At 50.9% G+C, this 19,927-nt stretch overlaps 1 protein-coding gene across 1 annotated transcript in view; it reads right to left on the bottom strand.

The window, feature by feature from the left end:
* Positions 1-19,927, bottom strand: part of Kif1c (kinesin family member 1C) — a 29,599-nt gene that overhangs the window by 8,165 nt on the left and 1,507 nt on the right. Inside the window, exons 2-18 of the mRNA XM_059271091.1 lie at positions 19,439-19,544; positions 19,070-19,202; positions 18,633-18,709; positions 18,069-18,248; positions 17,373-17,438; positions 16,824-17,002; positions 16,620-16,731; positions 16,115-16,192; positions 15,885-15,950; positions 15,720-15,795; positions 15,041-15,119; positions 14,708-14,853; positions 12,858-13,027; positions 12,603-12,682; positions 12,437-12,512; positions 3,324-3,403; positions 2,106-2,200 (exon numbers count right to left, since the gene is read on the bottom strand). Of these exons, the coding sequence (XP_059127074.1) occupies positions 2,106-2,200; positions 3,324-3,403; positions 12,437-12,512; positions 12,603-12,682; positions 12,858-13,027; positions 14,708-14,853; positions 15,041-15,119; positions 15,720-15,795; positions 15,885-15,950; positions 16,115-16,192; positions 16,620-16,731; positions 16,824-17,002; positions 17,373-17,438; positions 18,069-18,248; positions 18,633-18,709; positions 19,070-19,175 (1,666 nt within the window). The 5' untranslated portion in view covers positions 19,176-19,202; positions 19,439-19,544. The remainder of the gene's footprint in view (positions 1-2,105; positions 2,201-3,323; positions 3,404-12,436; positions 12,513-12,602; positions 12,683-12,857; positions 13,028-14,707; positions 14,854-15,040; positions 15,120-15,719; positions 15,796-15,884; positions 15,951-16,114; positions 16,193-16,619; positions 16,732-16,823; positions 17,003-17,372; positions 17,439-18,068; positions 18,249-18,632; positions 18,710-19,069; positions 19,203-19,438; positions 19,545-19,927) is intronic.

Here is a 19,927-nt window from a genome sequence, read left to right as displayed (position 1 = left end):
GCTTCACACACACTACGCAAGCAGTCTTCCACCTCAGCTACATCCCCAGCCCTCTTTTCCCGGTTCCTTAACCTGCAGGAATCCAGCAGCTAAGGGCATAGCCCCCAAAACCATCAATCTGTGCTGGGATCCCATTCTGCTGTTTTCTGGGGCAAATTTCCTAACCCGAGAGCCTCTGCGTGTCACATGTGAGCTGAGTGAGACAATTCAAAGAGAAAATAGACGTTCAGAAAATACTACTGCACGTCCCTGATGCCTGCATCTTCTGTCTGTCTCTAGTCATGTCCAAGTGTTGTAAGAACCACAGCTCAGATGTTCTAAACCTTTACAGACCACCTCTGGGACACAGAAAACCTGGCTGTTTTTTACTGTGGTTTACCTAAGTCTTACACATGCTCCGTCTGTCACTTCCTCCGACACACTCTGCACTCCTGGAATACAGGCTTGCCCCACAAGGTCTCACATACTTTAATATCTCCCTCCCCAGGCCTATGGCGTGAGATAACCACAGAACAGGAACTTGGCAATAACTCACTGATCTGAACTGATTCAACAGCTTTCAGCCCCAAACGCAGGAAGCACTTGTTCACCACTGGGGACCTGAACTAGACCAGAACAACTGCGTCAATCTGCTGACCCTGAACCAAACTGAAACCGAATGTCTTAAACCTGAGCTGTGAGCCACATGATAGGCGTTTTCTTCTTCTTCTTTTTAACACAGTCTCTACACACTGCTGAGGTTGGCACCAAACTCCTGGGCTCAAGTGACCCTCCTGCCTCTGCCTCTCACGTAGCTGTGACTTCAGGCAAGTGCCCCTCTCTCTGGCTTATCCTTAGTGCCTCCCGCACAAGCATGTGGACCTGAGTTCTGTATCCCCAGTATCTATATAAGAGCTGGCTGTGGTGATGTAACCAGAGGGCTGGGGGGAGCACAGAAGGTGGCTCTTTGGGGCCCAGTGGCCACCCAGTCTGTATCGGCGAGCTTTTAGGTTCACTGAGAGACCCCATCTCAAAAAAGGAAAGAAGGTGGAAAAATGATTAAGGAGGACAACTGAGGTCAATCTCTGGCCTCAATATGAACACACCACACACACATATGCACACTCCCACACATATACACACACACAAACACACACACATACCACACTTACACAAAAACAGTGCTGAAAGCCAGGTACGGAGCCTGTAATCCCAGTCTTTGGGAGGCTGAGGGAACAGAATTAAGAGTTTGAGGTCAGTCTGGCCTACACAGCGGGAATCCTAAATAATGCACTGGAGTTAAGGACTCCTTGGTAGTGCACAGGACTCAGGGTTCGACTGCTTGTCCAGAGGGCATATGGCTGACGCCCTGGGTTCAATCCCCAGCAGCATAAACCACTCTAAACTGTACAATGTCTTGTTGCTATGCCAAACAAGCTTCCCCCTCAGAACCGGGGTTCTTTTTTTGTTTGGTTGGCTTTTTTTTTAAGACAGAGTCTCTCTTTGTAGCCCCGACTGTCCTGGAACTTGCTATGTAGATGGGGCTGGCCTCAAACTCACAAGAGATTCTCCTGCCTCTGCTTCCCTGAATGCTGGGGTTAAAGGCATGTGAGACCATGCCTAACTAGAGCCTGGGATTCTTAAAAGCTTTACGATTATATTAAGGGCTAAAGTTCCCAAAAGCTTTGGAACCACAGAGACACCTGGGTCTCTTTAGTTCTCAGAAACGTTTGTCAACACAGCTGCATCAACTCATCTCCCACAGAGACAAATTCAGATTTCCCATCGACACAGACAGAGGTTTCCAACACAAGAACCACAGTGCCCTTGAAGGGGGAAAAAAGTATCAAGGAAAGCAATATGTCTACTTCCTCATTACCCAACTCCCTCTCCGGTGTACAGCAATGTGAGGCTTGTCTCAAGACTCCAGTTGCTCCCCAGCCAAGCACAGAGCCAGCCCTCCACCCGCACACTGCCTACCCATGAGCTTCGGAGGGAGAGGACTCACCCTCCTCTGTATGGCTCATTTCCCAGTACCAGGCTCAGGACTCTGTGTGTGGAACATAAGACTGCGGCCCCCCCTCCCCCCCATCTTAGCCACTCCACTCTCCCCTCCCAGCCATTACCTTCTCCGTCAGGCTGGGGGATGCTGCGGAAGAGACAGTGTTGCTCCCGGATGAACTGTCCAGTCAACTTGATGTCCACATCTACCTGGCCCACCCTGGGGGAGAACGGCCAACATTTTCTAAGCATGTTCAGTATTCGCCGAGTGCCTCCCGAGTACCCCACCAGCTCATCCAAATCAGTGAGTCCAGTGCCGTTCTCACTTCACAGACAAGGAAGCTGGGGTTCAGGGAGAGGAACTTGCCAAGATCGTGCAGCTAAGCAACAGGGAAGCTGGGATTTGAGCCCAGGCATCCCTGATCCTTAAGACCATGTCCTACAACTGCACATTATGCAGCAAAGGGGAAATGCCAGCCTGGTGTGGGTGGGCATCATTACACCTTTCACTACAGGAGGCTTTGAGCCCTGGGGTTTGGTTATCAGCAGCTCTTCACACCACCTGGCTCAACCCCAGAGCCTACAAAGTAGGCAGAGACCTCAACAGCATGGGGTCAGGCAAGGTTTCCTTTTCCCTTCCCCCAGGGTCTCAGCGAGGACTGCCAAGGAATGGTGATAGGGCTTAGGAAGCATCAGTCTGCTTCCCAAGAGTTCCTCTGCCCCAGTAAGCACTCTTCACCCAGGACCCATCCCCACCACGGTGCCCAGACACACCAGCCTTTCACCAAGTTGAAGACTGGTTGCTGATTAGGGGGTCTCAACCGTTTGTCAAGATGGGAAAGGAGTTGGGCGTGCACACCCATGATCCCAGTATCTGGGGGGCTCAGACAGGAGGATTTTGAATCTGAGGTTAGCCTGGGCCACAAAGCAAGACCCTGTCTCAGAAAGGGGGGTGGGAGTGGAGAGATGGCTCAGTGGTTAAGAAAGAGCATGCACTGCTCTTACAGAGGACCTAAGTCTGGTTCCCAGTACCCATGCCACGCAGCTCACAACCACCCGTAACTCCAGCTCCAGGGGAGCCAACATCCTCTTTCGGCCTCTGTGGGCACACCTGCACACATGTGGCGTTCACTGACACAGTCACATACGCATAAATAAAAATAAGATCTTCGGAAAGACAAGAAAGCAGAAAGAAAAGAGCGACCAGGGAGGCAGCCGACCAAAGATCTGGAGTATCCCCAATGGCCACCAGAAAAAGAGAACCACGATGATCGACCTGTCAGTCCTTCTGCAGTCACACCCTGAAAGGGGAGGCCACCCTGAAGACCACTGAGTGTATTTACCTGGTGACGCCATCTTTGATGTGGTAGAGAAGACACTCAGACATCAAGGGGTCCTCATTCAGATTTACCAGGTGGGGAGTCTGTGGGTAAAGAGGGAGAGGTGGTCAGGGCCCAAGGCTCCTAATAACCAGCAAGAGCGGCCACAGAGGAGAAGGGAGCAAGGGGGCAGGAGCGGACAGCTCTCTGGTTTTGGTCCTGCCCACTGCTCACCCTGCTCTCACGGGTGTGTGTGTGTGTGTGTCTGTGTGTGTCTGTGTCTGTGTGTCTGTGTCTGTGTCTGTGTGTCCGCCCTCCATCCTGCGCTGAGGAGCATCTCTGGTACCCAGCTCTCACACAAGCATCCTCTCCTCACAACCAGGCTGAGAAAGCCATGCTCGCCACCCACCCCACCCTCCAGTCAGCAACCCACCTTGAAGCCTGCCTCTTTGTAGGCGCCTCAGCTCCACAGACTCCCTGACTGGACGCCTCAGATTCCACCTGCACCACCATCTTCCCTGTGTCCCCTCTGTCCCCCAGTCCCGTCACTTCTTCCACAAAATCTACCTTACAACCTCCAGAGAGTAAGAGAAGGGGCTAGGTCAGGGGCTGGTGTACCTACCCCACCTTCCATTACACCTTGAATTTCCGTGACCACGGACTACTTTCAATAATTTAAAAACCAAGTGTCACTTTCCATTTTAAAAATCAAACAAGAGTTGAGCATGGGCCAGGCGGTGGTGGTGCACGCCTTTAATTCCAGCACTCTAGAGGCAGAGGCAGGCGGATCTCTGAGTTCAAGGTCAGTCTGGTCTACAATAGAGTGAGTTCCAGGACAGCCAGGGCTACACAGAGAAACCTTGTCTCGAACCCTCCCCCGCACGAAAAAAGAGTCAAGCATGATATGTATACCTATAATTCCAGCACTCAGTTGGCAGAGGCAAGAGGGTTACAAGTTCCAGGACAGGCTGGGGTATACAGCATGGCCCTGTCTATAAACAAACAAACAAACAAACAAACAAAACAAAACAAGAAAATGTGTTTCTTGCAGCAGACTCTCCCCCTACCCTGGCCACTTTGCTTTCTCGAGCCTGCTCACCTAGGGCCAGGACCACTTACTCCTACAACTGTCCCTGCCCACTGCCTCCCACACCAACATCCAACAGTTTCTCGGCTTCCGGCTATCTCAGTATAAAATACTCTAAACACCTGGCTGACCACCATGCTGCTTTGTGCTGGAAACAGAACCCACTCCCTGCCTCCACCACACCTCATCATTTGTCTTTCTTACATCACCCCTGCCCTCCCCAAGTATGCACCTCCGGGTAGCACACCCAACCTGCTCCCTCCACACTCTTCTACGGCACATGCTGCCACTCCGTGAGAGATCCTTCCCTATGGTTGCACCACTCCCCGTCCCCGCCATCCCTCTTCAGACCTGCAGGACTTCAGGGTTTGCCAGCCTTCTAGCCACACTACTGGATGGCCATGTCATTGTTTTCCCAGAGACCTCTCAGCTGACATTCCCATTTGACCTGAGCTGTTTGACATTCTGGCTTCCCTGGGCCTCCTCCATATCAGAGTCCCATCCCACACGTCCAAGCCCCTTCTGAGGGTCTTTCCCCAACTCTGCTCCTGCCCAGTGCACTGCTGAACACCCCACAAACAGGCCTTCTGCACCCCCGTCTGCGGAGGAAGCTGGTAGCCCTGCCACGCCCCTACTCCCCAGCACACCCTGTTGACCATCTCCGCCCACACTCCTTCCTCCCCAAATCACTGACTACATGTCCTTCTGAGTCTGTCTCAAATGCCACTTCCATGAAGCTTTCCTAAGCCCTCCAGCCAAGGAAGCCTCCACTCTACAAGCTTTCTAACTCACCTCAGGGAGGTTCTGGGTGGGACAGGGATGAGTCAGATACAGTCATGGTTGGCTGTCCCGTCAGGAAATCAGAGCCAACTTGGGGAGGCAAGACTTGGTGTGGAAATACCACTCATTACAAAAGGAAAAATGACCTGGGCACGGGCATGCCTTTAATCCCAGCACTCAGGAGGAAGAGGCAAGTGGATCTCGATCTCTGAGCTGGAGGCCAGCCTGGTCTATAGAGTGAGTTCCAGGCCATCTAAAGCTACATAGTGAGGGCCTATCTAAAAAAAAAAAAAAAAAAAAAAAAAAAGGAAGTGTGTGTGTGTGTGTGTGTGTGTGTGTGTGTGTGCCTCACAGAAACGGTTGACTTTCTCACACCCTTGCCTGGATTATTTGCTCACTGACTTGTTCCCAGGGAGTTGACCCCTGCACTATTCTGCAGCAACTCATATGCAAAGAAAACCACCAAATGGCAGCTAGGGGAGCTCCCGGCTTCGGAGAACTTGATGGGAAAGGCAGTATGGGGTGGGTCTCAGGGACAAGGAAGGCACTGACATGTAGAAGGCAGAGAGGTTCCAGATGGAAACAGTTAGGCAGAAGCATGGAGGCCAAAAAGCACAGGGCACAGAGGGCAGACAGCTAGGCGCAGAGGCCCAAGGCTCTCTGGGATCCACCCTGCAGTGTGAGCCCAGGACTGCGTCCAGAATACCTGCCTGCTTCTCTCTGTCACCTCACAGCTGCTGGTGCCAAAACTGCCTCAAGGGACACTCCTGTCTCCTTCCTACACTGTGGTGTCAGCCCTGTCCTGGGACTGGCCGACACTGATGGGCCCTGGAAGCAGAAAGTGATCTATCCCTAGAGAGAGGGAACATGATTTGGGGCAGTGCTTTTCAATTTCTGCTCAGCCCAGGAACTCTTTGTTCAAATGAAACCTTATCTAGAAGCCTAGGATATCAAGCAGATAAGCAAGGAGCCAACCAGTGCCAGCTGAGGGGAGGGAGGTCCTGCCCACCCACCCCCACCCCCACCAGACACCAGCCCTTGAGAAGGAGACTCCGATTTGAAAATCACTGATTGAGGATTTACCAAGTCCTGGGGCTTGGTAACAGGGGTCCCAGCAGGAGGAGGCTTTCTCTAACAGTCTTTGTCCAAGACAAACTACAGCTTTACCCAACTCTCTACCTGACCATTCCTATGTTAGAGCCAGCCCTACCAAACCCGTTCTCCCAGTAAGTCTCACAGCTCTCCTGTCTTTTAAACATCTGAGAAATGTTCATCTCTCCACCTAGGACAGTACAAACTATCCCAAGACTCCTGTTCACCCATCACACCAACGAAGTCTGATCCACAGAGGGTATTGAAAGGTCTGAGGGAAGCCAGGAATGGTGGCACATGGCTGTATCTGTCACACTTGGGAGGTGAAAGCTGAAGGATTAGGGGTTGAAGCCAACATTAACTACACAGTGAGTTCAAGATCAACCTGGGCTATAGCAAGTTCAAGTCCAGCCTGAGCTACATGAAATATACCTAAACAAAACAAAACAAAAAAACCTTAAACCGACAAGAAGAAAAAGCAGGCGTGGGGACAGAGTGGTGAAGGAAAATGGGCCTCTTACATACAGGTTGCTCTTGGGAGTATAAACTGGCCTGGTTGTGATTTTCAGAGGGTACCTCAGCGACATAGATAAATTGTTTCTTTACCTATACGTGTTTATTAATTAACTACGTGAGGGTGCACTAGAGCCCAGTGCTCGTGTGAAGGTCAGAGGACAACTTTCAGGAGTCACTTCTCTCCTCCTCCTTTGTAGGTCACAAGCTCAGGTCCTCAGGCTTGGTGGCAAGTGCCTTCACCTGCTGAGCCACCTAGCCAGTCTCTAGATAAAAATTTTAAACCCCAGCTGGGTGTGGTAGCTAATGTCTGCAATCCCAGAACTTGGGAGACCAAGGAAGAAGGACTAGTGTAAGTCAGGGCTTGAAGCAGCCTGGGCTACATAGAGACTTCTAGGCAAGCCTGGGCTATAGTACAACTGAGTCTCTGGTCTCAAAATATCTAAAATAAATATCTGAAATATGTCTAATGATATTTATATAAATATAAATAAACACATAAAGGTACTAAAGAATAAAAATTTTTTTAAAAATTAAAAAAAAAAAAAAGACAAAGCCAGTCTGAACTGCTTAGCGATTCTGAGATAGGGAATAAAATTAGAAGCAATGGGGGGAAGAACATGGCTTGGTCAGTAAACTGCCTGCCATGCAGGCCTGAGGAACTGAGCCTGGATCTCCAACAACCATGTAAAACCAGGGGCAGCACCATGTGCCTGGAACACCAGCACTTCGTTGAGGTAGAGGCAGGAGGACCCTCAGGGTGTTTGCCCAGACAGTCTAAGTAATTAGTGAGCTCCACGGTTACCCAGAGGCCCTGTCTCAAAAAAAAGGGTGGAGAAGTGATTGAGAAAGACAGAGATGTCTGGCCTCCACCCCTGGGACTTGCGTGCATGCATGTACATGTACACATGTGTACACACACACACACACACACACACACACACACACACACACACACTAGTATATTAAGGTCATAGGTTCAATCTCCAGCACTGTAAAAAAAAGAATAAACAAAAGTAAAGTAGCCAGGCCAGTGGCACACATTTTTCATCCCGGTGCCCAGGAGACAAAGGCAGGTGGATTTCTGTGAATCCAAAGCCATTAAGATTCAGGCTAAGCCGGGCGGTGGTGGCACACGCCTTTAATCCCAGCACTCGGGAGGCAGAGGCAGGTGGATCTCTGTGAGTTCGAGGCCAGCCTGGGCTACCAAGTGAGTTCCAGGAAAGGCGCAAAGCTACACAGAGAAACCCTGTCTTGAAAAACCAAAAAAAAAAAAAAAAAAAAAAAGATTCAGGCTAGCCAGGGCGACACAGAGACCATGTACAGTAGAATATTATTTTAAAGTGTGATACTTTTGTTTATGTTGTATTTGTTTAACTCTGTGAAGCTGTATTACTGTGTCTGTGTAAAACACCTGATGGTCTAATACAGAAGTGAATGGCCAATAGAAAGGCAGGAGAAAGGATAGGCAGGGCTGGCAGGCAGAGAGAATAAATAGGAGGAGAAAACTGGGAGGAGAAAGAAGAGCTAGGAGCCAGAGAAGGAGGAAGACTCCAGGGGCCAGCCACCCAGCTACACAGCCAGCCACAGAGTAAAAAATAAAGAAAGGTATTTAGGACTAGAACGAGAAAAGCCCAGAGACAAAAGGTAGTCGGGATAATTTAAACTTAAGAAAAGCTGGCTAAAAACTAAGCCAAGCTAAGACCAGGTATTTATAAGAATAAGCTTCTAGCCGGGCGGTGGTGGCGCACGCCTTTAATCCCAGCACTCGGGAGGCAGAGGCAGGTGGATCTTTGTGAGTTCGAGGCCAGCCTGGTCTACAGAGCGAGATCCAGGAAAAGGCGCAAAGCTACACAGAGAAACCCTGTCTCAAAAAGCCAAAAAAAAAAAAAAAAAAAGAATAAGCTTCTGTGTATAAATTTGTGAGCTGGGTGGCGCCCCTCCCCCCAAAAAAGAGCAAAAACAACAACAACAACCATGCCTTAAAAAATAAAATAAAATGACTATCATTTTACTCTAAATATCTACTGCCAGGAGTCTATTCTTACAGACAACAATCTTTTGTTTGGGGGTCAGGGGAGGGAATAGGGTCTATGTAGCCCTAGCTGATCTCAAACTCCTGACAATTCTCCTGCCTCGGCCTCCTGAGTACTGAGAGTATGGGCATGTACCACCATGCCCAGCTTTAACACCTATCTATAAGATTACCCGTTGTAACATCATTTCCAGTACCAGAGAATGTGAAAAAATTAAATGCCTACCAGTAGAAAGCTTACTCAAATCAATCGCCCTCATCCAACAGAATAGTCTGGCTCCAGGGAAAAAATCGAGTACCCTTTAAAGTGGAAAGGTACACAACCGCTGTTGTTAAAAGACTGAAGCCAGGGCCAGTGAGAGGCTCAGCGGGTAAAGCTGCTTGCTGCCCAAGTCTGGCAACCTATGCTCCCTCCCCCGAACCCAGGTGTGCTGGGGTTAGTTTTCACTGTCAGCTGGACACAACCTAGAGTCCACTGGGAAGAGTCTGAGTGAGGAATTGTCCGGCTCAGACTCCGGCAGACACGTCTGTGAGGGATAATCTCGACTGTTAATGAGGTAGGAAGTTCTGGCGCCCAGTGGCACCATTCTCTAGGCAGTGGATCCTGAACTGTAAGACAGGAGGGAGCCAGATGCAAGCAGCAGCATCACAGGCTAGGGGTGGGGGGGTGGGGCATGTGCATCCACTGCCCCGCTGCTGCTCTCTGTGGATGTGACGTGAGTAGCATGGGTTCCTGCTTGGCTTCCCCACCATGATGGACTGTAACTTGGAACTGTAAGCTGAAGAAAGCCTTCTCCTGCTGAGGCAGCGTTTGGTCAGGGTGCTTTACTACAATAACAGAAATGAAGTAAGGACGCCATGTAAAGGTGGAAAGAGGGGACAAACTTCCTGAAGCTGTCACTATCTCCCACAGGAGCACAGCGGCACACACGCTCCGACACCCATTTTGTCCATGCCCACACACACAATAATAAAAATGTTTAAATGTAAGGGGCAGGGCAGGAGCAACAAGATGGCTCAGCAAGTAAAGATGCTTAGACACACACACACACACACACACTAATAAAAAGGAATGAGATAATGAGATTGGGCTGGAGAGATGGCTCAACTGTTTTGTTTGTTTGTTTTCAGACAGGGTTTCTCTGTGTAGCTTTGGAGCCTGTCCTGGAACTCATTCTGTAGATCAGACTGACCTCGAACTCACAGAGATCCGCCTGGCTCTGCCTCCCGAGTGCTGGGATTAAAGGCGTTGCCACCACTGCCCGGCAAGATGGTTCAACTGTTAAGAGCACTGACTGCTCTTCGGAGTTTGATTCCCAGCACCCGCATGGCTACTCACAATTGTCTATAACTCCTATCCCACAGGGACCCAACACCGTGTTCTGAACTCTTCAGGTACTGCATACACATCGTACACAGATATACATGCAGGCAAAACACCCATAACACATAAAAAAATAAAGCCGGCTACAGAGCGAGTTCTAGGACAGGCTCCAAAGCTACACAGAGACACCCCTGTCTCGAAAAGCCAAAATAGATAGATAGATAAAATAAACAAAAATAAAACTCAAAAATTATTAAGGTTATGTATATAGGCAAATATGTAATTAAAGCTCAGTGATTCCTGCTTGCTGAATTTTCTAGATGGTCTTGACCTCACAGAACAGTAAGCCCCTTTCCAGTGGCCAACCACCTCTTTGCAGAACCTTTACTGACCAGCCAGAGCAATACATCTGAGTTAGGGCCTGATCCCGGCCTGTTCTGCACCATGTACCAGACAGGCCAGGCTGGTTTTCTGGTAGGACTGGAAGTTCCTGCTCTGCTCAAACTGGCTTCCACATCATCCCTCCATCAGCACACACTAGTCAGCTATGCTGGCTTGTTTTTTGTTGCAAGTATGCGTGACGTACCAAGCACCCCCCCTACCCCCCATCTCTATCTCTTGCTTCTTTCCTGCTGAGAATTTAACCCAGGGCCTTGAATGTGCTAGGCAAACACTCTATCACTGAACTAGAACTCCAGCCTTCTTCTTTTTAGATATGGTCTCACTATGTAGTTCTGACTAGCCTGAAACTCACTACACAGACCAGGCTGGCCTTGAACTCACAAAGTGCTGGGATCAAAGGCATGTGCTACCACACTCTGCCAGCCTTTTATTTTTTTGAGACAGGATCTCACTATAAAGCTCATACTAACTTTAAACTCACTATGTAGCCCAGGCTGCCCCTGAACTTGAGCTCCTCCGACCTCTGCCACCCAATCCCCGGATGCTGAGATTATAGGCGTGTGCCACAACATCTGGCAGCTGTGCTAACTTTTTACGGCCAGTGTTCCTTCTAATTGATCAGTCTCGTGCCAGTTGGTGAAGTATTTTAAGTATTATTTCTGTGCCCACTTGGGCCTGACCACTCTTTATTTGTTTATTTTTGAGACAGGGTTTCTCTGTGCAGTCCTAGCTGTCCTGGAACTATGTAGACTAGGATGGCCTCGAACCCGGAGATCCACCTGCCTCTGCCTCTGCCTCCCAAGTGCTGGGATTAAGGTGTGTGCCCCCACTGTCTGGCCTAGACCTGACCACACTGGCCTCACTTCCTTCTCCTCAGCAAAGCTCTACCATGCACCCATTACCTGTTTGGCACCAACAAGTCCCATGTAGCCTAACATGCTTTGTGTCTGTTTAGCCTCACATTGTCCCTACCCCTCTCCACCCCAGTCTTGTCCATTTTTTCCAAGCTCCAGTTTGCAAACTACCTTCCTGAGCTGCTGCATGCCACATGAATGCTTCCAATGAAGACCCACCCTCCTACACTTCTAATCAAGTCACATTTACTCCCCCCTCTCTTTTCCAGTCATTGTCCCTAGTTAGCCTTTTAAAATGTACTTTTCTTAAATCCCAGCACTCTGGAGGCAGAGGTAGGCAGATCTCTGAGAGTTCGAGGCCAGCCTGGTCTACAGAGCAAGATCCAGGGCAGCCAGGGCTACATAGAGAAACCCTGTATCCAAAAAACAAACAAACAACTTTTTTGTGTGTGTTTTGTTTTTCGAGACAGGGTTTCTCATTGTAACAGAGCCCTGGCTATCCTAGAACTCGCTCTGTAGACCAGGTGGGCCACTAAATCACATAGATCTGCATGCCTCTGCCTCCTGAGTACTGTGATTAAAGGCGTGTGCCACCAAGCCTGGCTCAGTTAACTTTTCAGGTAGATAGCCCATGCACAGCATCAGCGCTTCCCAGGTCCTCTTCCTCTCTCCCGAAGAAGCCACTCTCCCAGTGAATCCTGGGACTAATTCTGTGTGTGTACTCCTATACACACCCATGTAAAGAGCTGGGTTTTACGAAGCTTTGCCATCCCTCAAGGGTAGAGACTGCCATCTTCAATGGGCCCTTCAGTGGTTGGCCACAGCATTTACTAAGCACTGACGTCTCTAGCTGACTATCTAATGGCTGGAGAAGGCAGAGATGGCCACATAACACAGACAGAAGACGGTGGGGATGGGAAAAAGATGAAGGGACTAGGCAGAGGCACAGGAGCTAAGGACGAGGGTTAAGGCTTCCGCCACGCCACATCCAACCCTCTTCTTCAGGCTCCAGGGAGCTCTCTAGGCTTCTCTGCCCAATCCTTCACACACCTTTTTTGGAGAGAAGACACCCACAGTACCACCATCCTCCCGGACAGCCACGCCCATCTCAGCCAGCAACGCTTCTCTGTAAGGGAAAGGCAAACGTCAGCCTTACCAATGCTGCCCGTGACCTTGCCCTGCAAAGGGGCCAGCTGTCCGCCCAGGCCCCTCATACCTCTCCATTCTCAGGGCTTCTGTCTTACGAAGCTTCTCCTCCCAAGTCTCATTCAGCTCGGCAATAATCTTCTCCGTCTCCTGGGGGCATTAGGACAGACAGAAGGTAAATTCAGGACAATCCTGGACCAACACCTACCACAGAGATGACCACACTCCTGAGACTCCCTCCTCCACTTAGCCTTGGTTTTGGAGAGAGAAAGTTGGAGCGGCGCCCAGACCACCACACCTCGCCAGTGTTAGCCTCGCTTCCCACCTGTAGCCTCTCCATGGCCTCCTCAGGCCCAATCTGGGGCTCAGCACTGGGGGAGAAGGAGGGCTCCAGCTCCCCATTGTGTGGAGGAGGAGACGAGGGTGAAGCTGGGGCGGGGGGAGATGATGCAGCCGACAGAGCACCTCCAGGATTGCTCTCTTCCACCTTCAGACCTGGAGGGGAGAAAGGGAGAAGGAGGCTAAGACGGAACTGATCAGAGACAAGAGAAGGCCAAGGGGGCCACAGAGAACTGCAGGAGACGTCTGGGCCACTTGCCACCAGGGAGGTGGCCCTCCTAAGTGACAATGACAGCAGCTGAGACCCCAGGGATGGAGAGCCTCACGCTTGCATGAGGTGAAGCTGCCCGTTCTTCCCACCATTAATCATTTCTACCATCAGAAAGCTCTTAGCTGCGTTGAGCTGAAGAGGTCCCACATCACGTGTGCCTAGCCCTTTTGGTTCTGCCCCTAGTATAAGATGCCATACACTTTTCCTCTTCGAGACAAGTCATCTACCTTACCCTCCTTCTCTTGCCAAGAACTCCTATTCTCCCCACTGAGCCCCTCAGCACGCTATTCTCAGTGAGATGGCCCTTAAGACTGGACACAGGTGAGAACCTGATCCAGTTAACATGGACTGTGGGTCTTCACACTCACGTGGACACTAATTCTTACCAGCGAAGCTGAGCTCTACATTTAGAAACCATCCTGTTGTTGACTATAAAGCTATAGTTGATTAAAAGCCTGATGTTTCCAGGCATAGTGGCACATGCCTACAATCCTAACGACTGGAAGCCTGAGGCAGGAGGACAGTGAGTGCATGGTAATCTTGACTATATAATGAGACCTTGTCTTAAGACAACAAAGGACAGGTAGGCATGGCAGCCCATGCCTGTAATCCCAGCACTTGACAGCCTGAGGTAGGAGGGACTACAGCAGTGGTTCTCAATCTGTGGGTCGAGACCCTCAAGGGGGTCGCAGATCAGATATTTACATTATGATTCGTAAGAGTAGCAAAACTACAGTTATGAAGTAGCAACAAAATAATTTTATGGCTGGAAGTCACCACAACATAAGAAACTGTATTAAAGGGTCACAGCACTAGGAAGGCTGAGAACCACTGGACTATAGAAAGGTCAAGGTTACATACAGTGAAATCCAAAACAAACAAAAAAAAAAAGAAGAGTCTGTAATTTTTTTTTCCAGGTAAACATTTTTTTTTTAATTTTATAATTAATTCAATTTTACATATCAGCCACGGATTCCCCTGTCCTCCCTCCTTCCACCCTCCCCCTCCCCCCAACCCACCCCCCATTCCCACCTCCCCTGGGGATTCAGCTCAGCCTGGTAGATTCAGTTGAGGCAGGTCCAGTCCCCTCCTCCCTTCACCTAGGCTGAACAAAGTGTCCCAGCATAGGTCCTAGGTTCCAAAAAGCCAGCTCATGTACTAAGGACAGGTCCTACTGCCTGGAGGCCCTCTAAATAGTTCAAGCTAATCGAAGAGTCTATAATTTTATAAGAACTTCTCCAAGACACATTCCCCACAGTGTCTTCTAAACTTCCTATGTGGACCATAAATTCGTGACTTGCTATATATTCCTTGTATCTGCCATTTATTCATTCTAGAAACCTGTCTTGAGTGTCCCTGAGAAACTGTCTGTCCAGAAAAAGTCTGTCCCGGCTCCATAATATCAAAAGATGTAAGTGCCTTCTCCAGATGTGTGTCCACATCATTGAACACACAAAGGGTTTAATGGTGAATGGACCTTCCCACAGCCCAGGACTGGGCAAAGGCAAAGGAGAGACAGGTGAGCTCAGGAGCCTCCCTGGGCTGTCCCTCCCCAGTAGCCCTACCTCCTAGAGCAGAGGCCGAGAGTCCCTGAGCCATCAGCAGCTCCCGCAAACGCGCCACCTCCTCCTGCAGCTCTCGGATAAGCCGGGCATTGGGGTCCTCATTGATGACAGCATTGCATCGGATCTGCTTGGTACGGTCTGCATACCTGGACAAGGAAAGATAAAAGTGGTGACAGCAGGCCCAGGAGACTCCTGTTGTCTGTCTATCTGTTTCCTGCTCACCTTCCCAGATCTCAAGACATTGTGACAGGGCTGGAGGCTCTCCCTCCCTTATGACTAACCAGCCTCTGAGCTCCCGGCACTTTTGGTATGCTACCAAAGCTGAAACCCTACCTGAGCGTGCTGAGTGTCTCCTCATAATTGATGTCAGCGGGACTCAGGGCTGCAATCATTGCTGTGCGTGAGTTCCCACCTAGGAATGGAGAGGATGGGAAAAGTACAGGTGAGCTGGAGCCTAAGAGAAGTCATATTGGACTGGGTGAGCTACTGCGTGACTGTAACCCCAGGACCCAGAAGGAGGAAGCAGAAGGAGAGAGTTCAAGGCCAGCCTGGGATACAGGAGACCCTGTCTCAATGAATTAACTATATTCAAGTAATAATAAACAAGTAAAGTTAGACTGGGTTATGAATCAAGGGAGCCCCAGTACAAAGGTCTGAGAGGCCGGTGTCTGAGGTAGGATAGAGCTGAGAGTTGTGGAGCTGATCATGAAGTCCAGTAATGTAGGGAAAGGTGAGGTCAGGGAGACATCAGGTACCTGTGAGCAGTCACAGGCCTGTGGGAGGGAGATGGACTCAGCAGTCTTTGGGGTCAGGGGTAAACAGGTCAGTGAGGTCCCTGGTCTGGCAGGGTGTAGCCCTGATGTCAGCACAGGAAACTTCCTTATAGGATGACCCCTTGGTCAGGGGAAACAGTGAGACAACACTGAGTAGATTAGAGATGCTAAGGGTGCCCAAAGAGTCTGTCAGATGCAGATGATGGCAGGTTAGCAAAGTTGGGGAAGGCACCCCTCACCCAAATTCTCCTTGAGCAGCCAGGTGAGCACAGAGTCTCTATAAGGGATGAAGTCTGACTTCCGCTTCTTTGATTGCTGAGGGATAAAAGGGAAAGATAATCAGGGTGAGTCATTCCCTGCGCCTTCTTTTCCTGAGACTTTTCTCTTCCCGACCCGGGGCTTACCAAATCTGCCAGGGCTGAGATCACCTTCCCTAGAGTAGTCAGAGACTTATTGATGTTGGCGCCTTCCTGAGAAAGGATGAGGAATGTGGAATTGAGATTTTCCTCTATCAATCAGACCCTCGTCCCCTCTACTTTGCCAGCAAGGGTTCCTAGGGGATGATCAGCAACCTCCCTCCCTACATAGCCCCCAAGGCTTCCTTCCATCCATCCCTCCAAAGCACCCTCCTCACCTTTAGACGCATACCCCGGGCCCCTGAGGAGTCAGCCCGCTCACTCCCAGCGAGGTCCACCAAGCTGATCTTACTGACCTGGGGTTGAAGGAAAGAAGCAGGCTGTGGCTGGGGTGGGTAGGGATGGGAAGGGAATTAGGGGAAGAGCCAGCAGAAATCTGGGTGTTTAGCAAAGGCTAGAGAAACCCAGGGGGTGGGGTGGGGGTGGGGGGGACAAAGGAAAACAAATGAGACAACAGTGACCACCACACCTGGCTACTCATTCATTTGTCCATTCATTCGTTTACAGATGTTTATAGGTTCACTTTGTTCCAGGACAAGGGACACAGTGGGACTTGAGCCCTGCCCTGAGAACCTTTAAGGACCAGCCAGCAAGCAGGTTATAACACACTATCTAGCAGGAGAGCAGAGCGGGCTGTGGAAGCCCTGAGGAGGCACCACCGAACACAGGTGGGCAGGGAACGTGCAAGCCCCTTCCATCACATCATCTGAGGGCGGTCCCTACCTTTTCTGAATCCAGGCCAGTAAGCTGGTCGTGGGAACGCTGCGTAAAGACGATAGTGAAGACAGCATGGGAACGGCTGCTGGTCTCGTTCATGTTGGTGGCAGCCACCGTTCTGGAGAGGAAAGGAAAAGTCATCGGTTCCCGCCCTTCACCCTCACCATCTCCCGCTCCCCTCCTTCCCATTCCCAGGGAGGCCTGCCTCACCGCGCCTTATTTCCACAGTCCATGAGGTCGGCAATGTCTGCATAGGAAGTCACAGCCAGTTTAGACAGGTCTTGCACATAGGGGCCCAGTATGGGGTGCTCCCGGACACGCAGAGAGCCCCGACTCTTGGGGTTCAAGAGGTCTCGTACTCGCTCGCAATAGATCTCCATATAGCTCACCTGAGAGGGAGGAGCAAATAGGAAGTGAGGAAGCCGACAGGGATGCTGTTGGGGAAACTAACCTCCACCGGACAGGACAAAGTGAACTGCAGCTCAGGCACAGCAAGCATGGTGCTAAGGCCGGTACGCTAGCTCACTGGTCCTCTCACCAACCCAAGGAGGTGAGTCTAATCCTCAGCATCCCGTAGAAGAACATCCTCGGGAGCTACAAGCTGAAATCACTGCCCAAGGTCACATTAGTCACCAGCACAGCCAGAATTAGGTCCTAAGCTGACGCCAGAGACAGACCTCAGTCTTAATCACTGTTTTCCTACATTCTTGTCCAGGGGTACCAGGCCTCCTGCCTACCTGCACCAAGACTGGGGCTCACCTCCACAGAATAGGAAAGCTGAGCGTTCTGGTTCACATTAACACGAGAGAAGAGGTCCTCGCAGAGCTGGAGGGGCACACAGAGAAGTTGCTGTTCAGGGCATACCTGCAGCTCCAGCCCCAGGCCAGACCTTGTCCCAAATGACCCTTTCCACAGCCGCAAGGGAGGGGTCAGTTCCATTTTATAGACAGGAAGAGAATCTCTCAAAGGTTCACATTTGTCTAGAGTCACAAGCTAGTATCCCTCAGGCTAGGATGCAAACCCATGCATCCTGTACTCTAGTCTATGGACAAGGCCACTATAGACCACAGCCACAGAGAACTATGGACAACTCTGTTATTCACAACTACAGTTAACACCGTGTAGTGCTGAAATCCACGTGGGAAATGCACTAAAAACCAGTTACAAGACAAAATAAAAGAGTAGTGAGCTGTAAAACCATGGCTCCTCTAACATCAATGCCTGGGCTCTTCTCATGGAGCCTTGTTGTCCTGGTGGGCGCAAAGCCTCTCTCTCTCAAAAGAGCCCTGGGCCTTCGGATACAGCCAAGCCTTATGCTCCATCACCTCTCCAATCACAAACAACAGCTCCAGATAGACAGGTCTTGGCTTATAAGCCTTTTAACCTTGTCCTTCTTCCCCTGTGGCAACTGAAGATGTTCCTCCCCTGGCTGCCCAGTCAGGTCCCAGCACGTACCTGAGGCACAATGCCCTGCTGCCCCGGTTCCTGCCGCCCCATCATGGTGTAAGACTTCCCAGCCCCCGTCTGCCCATAGGCAAAGATGCACACATTGTAGCCTTCGAAGGCGTGCAGCAACATCTCTTCCCCAATGTCTCGATACACCTGCTGTTGAGACGCAAACTGCGGGTCCTCCACCTAGGTGAACGGAGGCAGAGGGGGACAGGAGCCCTGGATGAGGTTGTTCTTTGGGTCTATGGCCTAAGCATCCTGACCTCTCAGTGACCGCCCCAAATGTCCTGGGGGCCCTTCACCCCCACTACATCATTCTTATCATCCCTGAGGTTCTTATCCAGCCCCCTGCAGGTCCTAATTATCTGGACGGAGTCTACTTTCCCCCTCTAGGTTCTAAACACAACCCAAGAGTTGCATTCCACCCAGAGGTACTTGTCGTCCCGATCCAGCCCCCTGGATATCCTTATTTCCCAGGAACAGGCCCTCTTCTCAGGACCCAAATCCCACCCCCGCCCCCACCCCTCGTCTCCTATGGCTAGCTTCTTCCTCTAGCCCCAACAGCCTCACCGAAGTATGTGACCAATAAGAATAGTCGAAGGTGAAGCTTTTGGGGGCATCCTTGCTCTGTTTGGGATTGATGATGGCTGAGAAAACAAAGAGAGGAAAGCCAAGGTCACGTACGCTCAACCTCTGCCCACTTTTCCCATAAGCCCCAAGGATCCAGGATCCCACTCCCCATCTCTACCTTAACTCATCTCTCCCCTTTAATAATCCCCACCCCCTCCAGCCACCAAAGCTAATTTTGGCTTCACAGGACCCGCCTCCACTGAGCTGCCTCCCTGGATTGGGCAATGGAGGGCTGCTGGCCAGCATTCCCCCTCCCAGGGACAGGAACATGGAAAGGCCAGTCTGCCCCCCCTCCCTCCCTTGCAGCTAGCACATGCGCTATGCCCAGCATGGCCTTCCTCCCGGGACAGCCCAGCGGGCCCTCTGGAGTCACTCACAGGTGGTGTTGCCCTGCATGCTGACCACACACTTGGCATCCTGGCTGGTCTCACGGGCATTGAAGGGCCGAACCCTTACGGCCACTTTGACCGAGGCACCAGCCATAGCTTCAGAAACTCCTGCCCTCCTCAGCTGGACAGAAAAAAAAGGGGTGGTCAGAGGCATGGGGAGAACTCAAGACATCGCCTCCCTGCTTCTTGAGTCCGTGTCGACACACTCTATCCCAGCTAGCTAGCTACCCATCCCCTCAAGGACTCAGTTCCTGCTCTTCTGGCCTTCCTCCCAAACGTCACTCCCGAAAATATCCCTGCTTCTCTCCCCAACCACATCCCAGTTTGTAGGGGCTTGGGCCATCACCCCGGAGTTACCTGGTGTCCCGGCCCCAGATCAGGGGGGCTGTATCAGTTCTGGCTGCCACCGGCCCTCGTATGGGAAGCCCCATCCTACACGCGGGGCCTGGCCACACCAGCAGGGCTGTAAGGGAAACCCGGGTTGTGGGGGAAGAGAAGTCGGGAAGTGCCTGAAGCTCCAAAGGTTCTGTGTTTAGAAAGCAAGGGATAGGGAGATGCTAGGAAAGTCAGGATAGGCGCCCCTCTGGAGTGGCTCAAGGCAATGTGAATCCAAGGGCAGAGGCAATGATATTTTTATTCCCAGTCACTCACCAGCGTACTGAGCGTTCAGTTGGAGGAGAGGGAGCGAGAGAATGAAACACAGACTGGACAGAGGGTGATTCACGGGGAAGAACACATGGGCACGGACACTGAGGGGGGCAGGCAGGGAAGAGGGGGACAGAAAGTTAGACACCGAGAAAATGAGAGGCATCAGACAAAAGACAAGATTGAGGTCAGGCTATACAA

The sequence above is a fragment of the Peromyscus eremicus genome, chromosome 8a (genome assembly GCF_949786415.1).
Source record: "Peromyscus eremicus chromosome 8a, PerEre_H2_v1, whole genome shotgun sequence".
In the NCBI taxonomy this organism is placed as follows: domain Eukaryota; kingdom Metazoa; phylum Chordata; class Mammalia; order Rodentia; family Cricetidae; genus Peromyscus; species Peromyscus eremicus.
This window is presented reverse-complemented; position numbering and strand designations above follow the sequence as displayed.